General features: G+C 36.8%; 1 protein-coding gene across 1 annotated transcript; it reads left to right on the top strand.

The window, feature by feature from the left end:
• The first annotated feature begins 2486 nt into the window (after window positions 1-2486).
• Window positions 2487-3840, top strand: LOC118828729 (phosphatidylinositol 3,4,5-trisphosphate 3-phosphatase and dual-specificity protein phosphatase PTEN-like). Its single transcript, XM_036735572.1, has one exon. It carries the CDS (start codon window positions 2519-2521, stop codon window positions 3731-3733), a length of 1215 nt encoding a protein of 404 aa, XP_036591467.1. The 5' UTR covers window positions 2487-2518; the 3' UTR covers window positions 3734-3840.
• Window positions 3841-12506: the final 8666 nt, after the last annotated feature.

The following is a 12506-nucleotide window of genomic DNA, read 5'->3' as shown; positions in this document are numbered from 1 at the left end:
TTCAGGCACATATGGTATTCTCTTTGAAATCATAAATTCTGCCTTCCTAATATACCATACTAACTGAGCCAGAGACATGGGCTCACATTAAACATATTCCATTACATTTTTGTACCATGGGTTTGTTTGTTTTTAATGATTATTAAATTGATGTCCATCAACTTCATTTCCAGTTGTTTTCTCAGACAGTTCTGGAAAGAATATTTGAACCTTTGTTTATTTCTTTGACCTTTTTGCAGGTAAAGACATAGTGAGATTGCTAGACCAAAGGGAGTAGAGAGTTTAGATACTGTAGCATTGTTTCAACAATGTGATTCCTCTTCATTTCACAGGGAATTGCTCTGACTGTGTCAAGAAATACTGGTATGTCTTTTGATGATTTCTCAGTGTCACTATCATGATGCATTCCTGAGGCCCAAGGGTTAACCCTGAAATGAGATTTAAGGGATAGGAAAAACTTTACTGCTTGAATTTCTGCTACTTTCCATCTTTAGACCCTGCAACCCAATTTGAGGAAACTGAAACCTGTTAGATCCATACAGTAGTAACAGACAAGGGATTCTGCATAAGACTCTCTCCCCCCACCCCACACTGCCATACAGACATTGAATGAAATGTCTCTCTTGTTTTCAGGAACAGAGAGCTCTACTTGAACTCAAAACACTGATGTTCTCTTATATGTGCAATGTAACACCTAAGAGCTATATGATTGGGTGACCCTTACTATCAGAGATGCAATTGCTGAGCTGGTTCCCAGACAAATCATGTTTGCATATAAAAATTACTCCTCTAGCCTACCTCAGAGAGCCCTTTACCCAGATCAAACCCATGATGCTGGGAATTCCTCAGGCAACTGCTCTCCTCTGCATGAATGTTATTGGAGCCTCTCCTTGTTATTAAGAGCACAAAGTTTTCTCTATGATTTCTTTATGCTACTACAATTTGTTTTTGCCACAGTGGAACCACAACCCCAATCCTGAAATAAATATCCCGTGGTCAAAACAATAGAATTGTGTGATTCTGTGAATAAATGATTACCTAATTCCTCAAAAATCCCTTTAAACTGCAAGAATCTAGAACTTTGTTTTCAGGTTTACCACCTAGCCTGGTTAAGTTATAAATATCCCCTTTCTTTTGTTGCCCACAAATTTGACTTCTCCATTTTTAATCTAATATTTCCTTTCTCCTCTTGTTTCTCTCTCTCTTTCTCCCTCTGTATGTATATTTATATATGTAATATGTATATATGTATGCGTCCATATGTAAGTACATAAGTGTATATGCATGTATGCATATGTGTGTATAAATATTCTTCACAAACAATAAACTATAGCTATTCTTTCTGAATCTCTCTAAAAACTCAGTTTTTTAGGAAGTCAACTGATCTACACTTTAAAAAAATGCCTGTTTTTAGCAACCAGGTGTCTGAAACATGTTGGAATTACGAAAATCAGTGATCCTTCCTTGTTGTGGCAAGTATGTGTAGGTGGGAGGAATTGTATCACAGAATGAGAGAATCTTACAATTGGAAGATAATTTAGAAACCATTTAGTCTAACCAACATTAACAGATTCTAATAGAGTGGCTATGATAAGGAAGCATTTCCAAAGAATTAAAAATGGAATAAAGAAAAAAACATAAAGAATTATAGCAAAGCTATCTCACACCCACCCACCCACCCCACCCCACCCCACCCCATTTTCTCCCCTCGTTAATGCATCTCCATTCATTTGCTTATTGGTTTGATCCCTGGCCCTTAACTACTGGAACCAAATTGACAAAACCTTAACTGGTTTTTGAGTCTGACAAGAAGATACACATCTTTGTTTCTGAGTCTGGACTTGACTTGGGCCTAAAGTAAATATCATTCTGGCAACTGAAAGCAGAAATTTTTGCTTTCAGGGGAACGGCGAGGTGAGGCGGCCCCGGCAGCGATGCGAAACCGCGGCGGCCGCGTCCCCGAGCCCAGCTCCGCGCCCCCGACCCCGGCCCCAGCCTAGGCCGGCGATCCCGCCACAGGGCCCCGAGCGGCGGCAGCCCCGGTCCTCCCCTCCTCCACCACGGCGGCGGCGGCGGCCCCAGCGGCGCCCCCACCCCGGGCCTCGGGTAGACGCGTCTGAGCCGCGCCTCGGCCTCGTCCGTCTCGTAGCCGTCGTTCTCCCCGCCCCTGGGGCAGCCTCCTGCAGCGAGGGCCACGCCTCCTGATCGCCCGCCCGGTACTGCCGCGGCTGCGGGCCAGGCCCCGGTCGCAGCGCGGGCCGCCGCGGGGCCCCAAGGAGTCGCACCCGCCGCGCCTGCGCCCGCCGCCGGGGCAGCCTCCGGGGCCGCTGCCGCTCCTGCCGCACCCGCAGCACACGCTCCCGCGGGCTCAGGCCCAGGCTCAGGCTCCGGGGTACATCGCGGGCAGAGGCGCAGGCCCGGCGCCCGGCTGCTGAGCAGGCCCCGTCGCCCGAGCCGCCGCTGCCGCGCGAGCCGCCTCCGTCCGCCCGCTCCCTCCCTCTCCCTGCGGCCCCCAGACATGACAGCCATCATCAAAGAGATCGTGAGCAGAAACAAAAGGAGATACCAAGAGGATGGATTCGACTTGGACTTGACCTATATTTATCCAAACATTATTGCTATGGGGTTTCCTGCAGAACGACTTGAAGGCGTTTACAGGAACAACATCGATGATGTAGTCAGGTTTTTGGATTCAAAGCATAAAAATCATTTCAAGATATACAATCTATGTGCTGAAAGACATTATGATGCCACCAAATTTAACTGTAGAGTTGCACAGTATCCTTTTGAAGACCACAACCCACCCCAGCTAGAGCTCATCAAACCCTTTTGTGAGGATCTTGACCAGTGGCTAAGTGAAGATGACAATCATGTTGCAGCAATTCACTGTAAAGCAGGAAAGGGCCGAACTGGTGTAATGATTTGTGCATATTTATTACATCGAGGAAAATTTTTAAAGGCACAAGAGGCTCTAGATTTCTATGGGGAAGTAAGGACCAGAGACAAAAAGGGAGTAACTATTCCCAGCCAGAGGCGTTATGTGTACTACTACAGCCACCTGTTAAAGCACCATTTGGATTACAGACCAGTGGCCCTGCTGTTCCACAAGATGATGTTTGAAACAATTCCAATGTTCAGTGGTGGCACTTGCAATCCTCAGTTCGTGGTCTGCCAGCTGAAAGTGAAGATCTACACATCCCCTTGTGGCCCCACGAGGCGGGAAGACAAGTACATGTACTTTGAGTTCCCCCAGCCTTTGCCTGTGTGCGGTGACATTAAAGTGGAATTCTTTCACAAGCAGAACAAGATGCTCAAGAAGGACAAAATGTTTCACTTTTGGGTAAATACATTCTTCATACCAGGACCAGAGGAAAACTCAGACAAAGTAGAAAATGTAAGTCTTTGTCATGATCAAGAGATTGATAGTATTTGCATTGCCGAGAGATCAGATAATGACAAGGAATATCTCATACTCACATTATCCAAAAACGATCTGGACAAAGCAAATAAAGACAAGGCCAACAGATACTTTTCTCCGAACTTTAAGGTGAAGCTTTTCTTCACAAAAACTGTAGAAGAACCATTAAACCCAGAGGCCAGCAGTTCCACTTTGGTCACCCCCAATGTTAGTGCCAATGTACCTGATCTTTATAGATACTCGGACATCACTGACTCTGACCCAGAGAATGAGCCTTTTGATGAAGATCGACACACACAGATCACAAAAGTCTGAATATTTTTTTTTTAACAAGAGAGAAAAAATCTCAGAGACAAACTTGAAGAATCTGAAAAAGGACCTTTTTAAAATGGCAATAGGACATTGTATCAGCTGACCAGCAATAGGAACAGTGACCTTTCCCTGACCAGTTTCGTCAGGGCCTCTCCACCCATGGCAGGCTTGCGATGCTTGGCCCATCCCGTGGGAAGGAGGCTGCCTCGTTTCTGTATATACCTTTTGTGTTCAAAGGACACTTAAAGTTTCAATTAGGAAAAATAAAGATGGCACTTTCCCTTTAAAAAAAAAAAGAAATTTTTGCTTTCAGATTTCTAGTTCTTCTGATTCACGGAGAGATGCAAAAGCAATGATATTGAATAGAATTTTTGTCATTTTTAGTACTTTAATGTAGTTATATTTTATTGTTCAAATTGTGCCAAAGTATGCAAATATGAGTGTATTTGATACACTTGCACAAGAAATAAAAAAAAAAAACACCCAGGTCTGCCATGTAATGTTAGGCTAATCAAAGAATCATAAAATTTGATATTAGAGTTGGGAGGGACCAAGGAGATCCCTGAAAGAACAGTTATCTTATTTTACACATTAGAATCTTAGACATATGTTTTACATTTTATATATATATATATACATATATATATATATGTATATGTAAAGTAAACTGTTTGTCCTTATTGAATCCATTGTAATCAGTTTATGTTTCTCCTGGCTCTTGTATGTCAAATCTTATATTAAGTTCAGGTTTGTTTTTTAAGTCTTGAAAGTCTGACAGTTGATCAAATGTCCATTTTTTTTTTCATTCAGTACCATGCTTAACTTTGCTGGGTATGATATTTTTGGCCAGAGCCCCAGTTCTTTTGCTTTTATATATATCGTGTTCCAAGACCTGTAGTCTCTGCTGCTAGGTTTTGTGTGATTCTAATTGTGGCACCATCATATTTAATTGTTTTACTCTTGTTGCTTTTAAATATTTTACACATTAGTAAAAGAGATCAGAGAGTTTTAGACGTTTTCCTTAGTTCAAACAGCTTGTGACGATATTGAGTCACAACATGCATCTTGTGTTGATTTACTTCTCTAAGACTTAGTCTTCTCATCAGTAGAGTGGGAATACTAGAATCTTAGAATCAGATGAAATTATTTATATGAAAATTCATGTATTGTACCTTTCCTCCATGGCATTCCTTTCTTCACATCTTCTTCATAGTTATTTATTAATGTATTATAAACCACTCACACTTCATGTGTGCCTGTTGACCTCTGAATGATATTTATTTTTAATTATCTGGTGATTATAATAAATGTTGCAGAGCCACCCAAATGTGCCAATAAATATTGGTGTTAAAAAATAGAAATCTGTTCTGGGAAAGATTTGGGGCCATTGAACGAGTCTTACGACTTCCTGAAGGCAATCCATCCTATTCTTCTCCTCCTTTGTAGTTCCAGGCCCAATTCACTGAATATTTCAAACATTTATATATGATGTGTATACTAATGGATAAACTCTACAGAATATCCAATATTCATATTAAAATGTGGATAATAGTCAATTAGCCAACAATTATTAACCATGTACTTTGTGACAGAGGCTTGATAAGTGGAGGTAATATGAATACAAGCAAAAAAAAAGATGGTCCTTGGCCTCAAGGGGTTTACAATCTAATGTGGGGAGATAATACATATAAAAGAAAAAGCTGAATAGCTGGCCTGGGGTCATGATGGAGATGTCCAAAGGAGTGTAGCCTCATTATCAATGAAGAGATCACATTAGATTATGAACTTCTTGAAGCCAGGGACTGTCTTTTGCCCCTTTTTTATGACCAGCATTTAGCACAGCATCTGGCACATAGAAGGTATTTAAAATATTTTTATTGACAGACTGGTGGACCTGGACCACATTTTTACATGAAGGTTCTGGCAGGAACCCTCCAATTGCAGGGAAGGGCCCTAGCAACAGAGGGTCCTACAGAGGTTTGAATTATGGAGCTGAAGTGATCTTTCAGAATGAAAAGCTTTCTGGACTATGATGGAGAAATCCAGAGGAGTGGCATTTATCATTCATTCAACCTTTCCTCTTTGAATGAGTAAATCAAATTCTTTTGAATTATTACTTATCTCTTCTAGGAAGGTCTATGGTGGTCCAGGAATATATGACTATCACGATATATATCATCCACAAAAAGGCACACTAAAAATATAACATGGAATACAGTCAATCCACAACATTCACTCATGTAACTTTCTCAACTTAAACCATCAAATAATTTTATTAGTAACTTCATTTTCACTTTCATGTTGGCAACCTCGCACACTAGATGGCTATGCGCAGAAGAGCGGTATGATATATAGAAGTTTGTGGAGTGACTGGTATCCTAATAGGTGCTTCACTGGTCTTATTCATCCTACTGTTGTAAAGGGCTTCCTGGGCATTCATTGCATATTTTCATTGTCTACCTTAAGAACTCAAGTTTGTGTTGCAATTATTCCCCCAGATCATAGTGCAAGTCCTTTTGGCTCTAAGCCCTAGTATGTAAATTCATTGATTCAGCTTAGTGAGAAAATAAAAGTGTTAGATAAACTTTATACTTGTATGTCTACAGTCTCTATTAGTCTAATTGATGAGCTAGATAGAGACATGGAGGCTGCAGATCCCATGATCAATTGCAGTCTCAAGTTTAAATGTCAATTTTTCTCTGCTATGCATCCCTACCAAGACCCTTGAGGATTTTAAGTGGTGCCTGGAGGAGATGGCACTGATGGATTATTTCAAGCTAGTGCATTCTTCATGATCTTCAATACCATCCACTAGCCATGAAGGACAGTGTGTTGGAGGTAATGCTGAGACCTGATCAGTATCAGTGTCTTCTTCCAGCAGTAACTAAAGTCCCAGCAACCTCTACCTTGATTTTCAGAGGTGGCCAGTGTAGAAAGGTATACAGCAGTACAGCATGCAGTACACACCTTCTTACACAGTGGAAGGTAAGAGTGAGGTTAAAACATGTTTTCGTTTTAATTTTTTTATTTGTTGTACAGTATTTATGGCACACATTTCACATGTTATTGAAAACGAATAATATCTGAAATCGATGATTTTTTCATTGAGATATTAGCACAAAAAGCCACAAAATCATAAAATTGTAGGGGATTGCTAGTGAGAAAAATGTTTTGCATGTTACCAATTTTAATTTGTATAGTTCATTTCATGGCTTATTTCATGTTTACTGTGTTAGGAACAGTGCATATTATCAGAATCAATGTTTTATAAAAAATCAGATGCAGGAAATTACATTTTTAGCAGTCTCTAGTGAAAGATTACAGTTTTTGGTGGTCATAAAATCTAACTCCCTATTTCTCGAAAGTTCAGTGTATCATCATTCATGTTTGACTTTCATGTCATCATGTAGGAATATTACCACTATGAAAGTTGAGAATTGACTGTGTTAATTAATATATACTAATTTCCTTTAAGAAATGGATATACACACAAACCACACCCACACCTATGGTATATATGAGTGTCTGTATGTATGTATGAATTAATGTATGTGTGTGTATGTATATATATGCCTGTACCAATGTTAATGTGTATATGTGTATGTATATTTGTGTAGGTATACATCTATATTTATAATTTAACATATCTATTTCTTGAAAATGGTAAAATGTAATTATCAGTGAAATATCCCTGTATTTATTATTATATTATATTATTTAATATTAGATTATTCATTTAATATTATATGTATAATATTTTTATATATTATAAAAGATGCCATCTAATATATATATATGAGTATATATTTTATGAGATTGTTTTCATTAACAGGAATGGTTATTTCATTTTGCTAATCTTTTCCTTTTTTATATAAATATCTCTTACCAACTTTTCATGCATATACGTATATCAACAGGTACCCCTTTTAATTTTGACATTGTGAAGTTTCCTTTTTGACTCATTCTCCTTTTATTTGATTTTAGTATAACTTTTATTTTACATCTCTTGGCTTACAGAGTATATTGCTCAAGGTATCCTAGAACCAATTTCCTGATATTTGTCTATTTTACACCTCACATAAATACACTTATTTTTTTTACATCTCAGTCCAAATATTGCACACAGACACACACACACACACACACACACACACACACACGAACACACACAGACATAAATTTTTTTTTAATCTTCATCTCATAAACTGGAAGTTCCAGTAACTATCATGATTTTTACCTGACAGGAAAAACAAAATAATTCTAACTCTTGTAAACAAATGGAGGGAAGATTAAAAAAGAAATTATTTCTACAAAAACAATTAAAAAGTTTGAACGGAAGGGAAAGAAAAGAACTACAAGTAACTTTCTTTTTTTTAATAGTATTTTTTTCCAATTGCATGTAAAGGTTCTTTTCAACATTCATTTCTTGTAAAATTTTGATTTCCAAATATTTCTTTCTCCCTCCTTCCCCCTTCCCCAAGACAGCAAGAAATCTGATACAGTTATGCATGTACAATCATGTAAAACTTATTTCTACATTAGTCATGTCGTGAAAGAAGAAGCAGAACAAAAAGGAAAAACCCAAGACAGAAAGGATAAAAAATAAAGTGAAAATAGTATGCTTTAATTGTCATTCAGACTCCAAAGTTCTTTCACTGGATGTGGTTAGCATTCTCTTTCATGAGTCTTTTGGAATTGTCTTGGATCGTTTTATTGCTGAGAAGAGCTAAGTCTTTCATAGGTAATCATGATTCAATGTTGTTATTGCTACGTACAATGTACTCCTGGTTCTGCTCGCTTTACTCAGCATCAGTTCATGTAAATCTTTTGAGGTTTTTTTTTTTTCTAAAATCTGCCTACTCATCATTTTTTATAGCACAATAGTCTTCTATTACATTCATGTACCACAACTTAGTCAGCTATTCTTAATCTATGAATATTCCCTCAATTTCTAATTCTTTGCCACCACAAAAAGAGCTGTTCTAAATACTTTTGTGCATCTGGGTCTTTTCTGCCCTTTTTTATGCCCTTTTGGATACAGCCTACTAGTGGTACTGTTGGATCAAAGGGTATGCATAGTTTTATAGCTCTTTGGGCATAATTCCATATTGCTCTCCAGAATGGTTGGATCAGTCTACAACTCCAGCAACAGTGCATTTGTGTTCCCATTTCCCCATATCTTCTCCTGCATTTACCATTTTTCTTTTCTGTCATATTAGAAAATCTGATAGGTGTAAGATGGTACCTCAGAGTTGTTTGAGTTTGCATTTCTTTAATCAGTAGTGATTTAGAGTATTTTTTTCCCATATGACTATAGATAGCTTTAATATCTTCATCTGAAAACTGCCTGTTCATGTCCTTTGACCATTTATCAATTGGAGAATGGCTTGTATTCTTACAAATTTGAAACAATTCTTTATATATTTTAGAAATGAAGCTTTTATCAGAAATATTGTGTGTAAAAATTGCTTCCCAGCTTTTTTATTTCCTTCTAATCTTGGTTGCATTGTTTTTTTTGTGCAAAAACTTTTTTAAATTTAATTTTAATTTTATTAATTAAATGTTCAATTATTTAATTAAATCAATTATTTATTAAATTAGTTTATTTTCAAATTAATTAAATTTAATTATCTAATTGTCAAATTATTCAATTTATTTAATTTATTAATTTAATTAAATTCAATTAAATTTTAATTTAATGTAATCAAAATTACAATTATAAATTAATTTAATCCAAAATCTATTTTGCATTTCATAATGTTCTCTATCTCTTGTTTGGACATAAATTCTTCCCTTCTCCATAGATCTGACAGGTCAACTATTCCTTGCTTTCTTAATTTGCTTATAGTATCATCCCTTATGTCTAAATCATTTACTCATTTTGACCTTATTTTTGCATAGGGTGTAAGATGTTGGCCTATGCCTAGTTTCTGCTATGCTATTTTCCAGTTTTCTCTGCAGTTTTGGTCAAATAGTTCTTATCACAGAAGCTGGAGTCTTCGGCTTTTTCAAACAGTTCATTACTATAGTCATTTCCCACTGTGTTTTGTGTACCTAACCTACTCCATTGATCCACCATTTTCAGTCAGTACCAAATTGTTTCAATGATTGCTATTTTAAAGTATAATTTTAGATCCAGTATGACTAGGCCAGCTTCTTTTGCATTTTTTTCATTAATTCTCTTGATATTCTACAAGTAATTTTCAATGCACAATTGTCTTGAAGCTTAGCCTGAATCTATACAAAAACACATACATGGAGGTTAAAAAGGCAGAGTTTCATAGTCCCAAATGTGAATTTATAAGTGTAGAAAAATGAAGTAATAACCAACTTGCTGGGTCAAAACTGAGGTAGGGCATCTGTGTTTTTTTCAACAAAATTTGAAAATTGCACTTCTTGTTACTTTCTCATTGAAATTTTGAGCTCTCACTGCAATCTATTCAACTTGATATTCACAGGTAGATCCATGCCTTCAAAGTGGACTCCCTAAAATTAAATTATCTCATTCATAAAGCATTATGCTTAAAAAAAATCACCTATGTTACCCTTACATTCTCCCTTTTCTGCTATTTCCTGCACCCAAGGTTTCTGCTTGGATTGCCTACCTTTAGGCACTGGCTCTCCTTGGCTTTTTTCAATGCTTTGACACAATTCCTTTTCTTTCTTTTTTTATAACAATTGCTTTTAACTTAGACCTATCTGTGTGATAGTTTTGTGTGTATATGTGTGTATGTATGTGTGTGTGTGTGTTTGTTTTGTCCCCTGATATCTATCTGAAACTACAGGGTGTTCCTAAAGTCTGGACACATAGGAAAAATGTGTATTTTCAAGAAATGAAGTGAATGAAATTTTTAATAACATTTTATTTAATTGGAATATTAACAAATAACATCTTCAATATGATTTCCATCATTTGTGATGCAAAGGTTGATTCATTTTGCAAGATTCACGTGAACTCAATGATAACTCCACATTGCCATCATCAATTTTAGCACATTCACTCTTTATGCAGTCAATCAAGTGTGTTGCATCTGTGGTTTTCATGGAATATACTTCTCATTTAGCATACCCCAGAAAAAGAAGTCAAGGAGGCTAAGGTCTGTTAATATTCCAATTAAATAAAATGTTGGAAATTTCATTCATTTCATTTCTTGAAAATATGTGTTTTTGCCTACGTGTCCAACCTGTAGGAACACCCTGTATATTCTATTATATAGAAAGGAAGAATGAATGAAAGAAAAAAAGAAAGAAGATGGAAAGATAGAGGAAGAAAGAATGAGAGAAAGAAACAAATAAATAAAGGAATAAAGGAAGGAAGAAGAGAGGAAAGATGGAAGGGAGGGAGAGAGAAAGGGAGAGAAGGAGGGAAGGAGGGAGTGTGGGAAAGAACTTGGTAGAAAAGGATATAGTTTAAAATAATATATTGTCAAAAAAGCAAAAAAAATTACATTTTAAAAGAAAAAAAGAAGTCAGAACATGAGGTGATACAGGATTAATAAGATTGGTTTTATGAGAAAATGTATTCTTACCCCCATCCCACAAATATCTTTATGATTTTTTTAGTTGGTTTCCACCACTAATGCCTGAATAACATACATATTTATTTTAAAAAGATCTGAAACACACTTTCTTTTGCTGTATGTATGTATATATGTATATATATGTATGGTATGTATATATTTAACATACATATATATATATATATACATACGTATGCATACATGTGTATGTGTGTGTGTGTGTGTAATCATTAATACCTAACTGAAGTCCAAAATGTTGCAATACAATGTTGGAGTTCAAAATGATGTTATTTAAGGCTTCATATTTCCCTTAACATGGATTCGACCTCTGCAGGACCTAAATGGATAATGTTCCCAATGGGTTCATGAAGAGTTGGTCCCAATTGAAACAACTAAATGACAAGAATAATAATAGCCTTGTCAAGAAGTGAAAACTGATTCAACTGAGGTGATAACTATGTGAGTGGATAAAAAGGGATAGATGTGAAAGAATTAAGGAAAGCAGAATTAATAAGACTGGTCACCGATTGTATATATGCGGTGAAGGATAATAAAGAGTCAAGGATGACTTGGAAGCTGTGAACCTGCATGAGTGGAAGAATGACAGTACCACTGACAGGTCTAGAGAAGTCCTGCAAGGGGTGGAGGTGGTGTATGTAGAGGGAAATATTGTGTTCTGTTTTGCTCATGTTGGATTTGAGGTGCCCGTGGATATCTAGTAGAGAAAAGGGCAATTAGCAGTTACTGATACATAAGTGGACCTCAAAAAGAAGACTTGGAATGGATACATAGATCTGAAGGTATCTCCAAGGAGATAATTGAACCCATTAAGGCTGATGTCATGACCAAATGAGAGAATGAAGAGAGAAAAGAAAAGTCACAGGACAGAGTTAGTGGATGAGACACAGACAATGATTTAGCAAAGAACAATGTCAAATGCTATACAAAGGTCAACAAAGACAAATACAAAGAAATAACCTTTAGATTTGTTGATTAAAATATCATTTATATGTATAGAAAGAGCAATTTCTACTGAGTGATGAAGTTAGAAACCAGATTACAGAGGGTTTTGATGAATGAAAGTAAATAAAGGAGAGATAAGAAGTATAGACAGATTTATCAAGGAGTTCAGAAGAGAGAGTGAGTAGAGCTGTAAAACAACAGCTAGCAGGGGGAGTAGGCTATACTGAGTTTTTTGATTTTTTTTTTTTAAGGATGGGAGACATTCTGGCAGCAGGGAAGGAACCAGTAGTTGG

Source organism: Trichosurus vulpecula, chromosome 1 (genome assembly GCF_011100635.1).
Source record: "Trichosurus vulpecula isolate mTriVul1 chromosome 1, mTriVul1.pri, whole genome shotgun sequence".
NCBI lineage: Eukaryota > Metazoa > Chordata > Mammalia > Diprotodontia > Phalangeridae > Trichosurus > Trichosurus vulpecula.
This window is presented reverse-complemented; position numbering and strand designations above follow the sequence as displayed.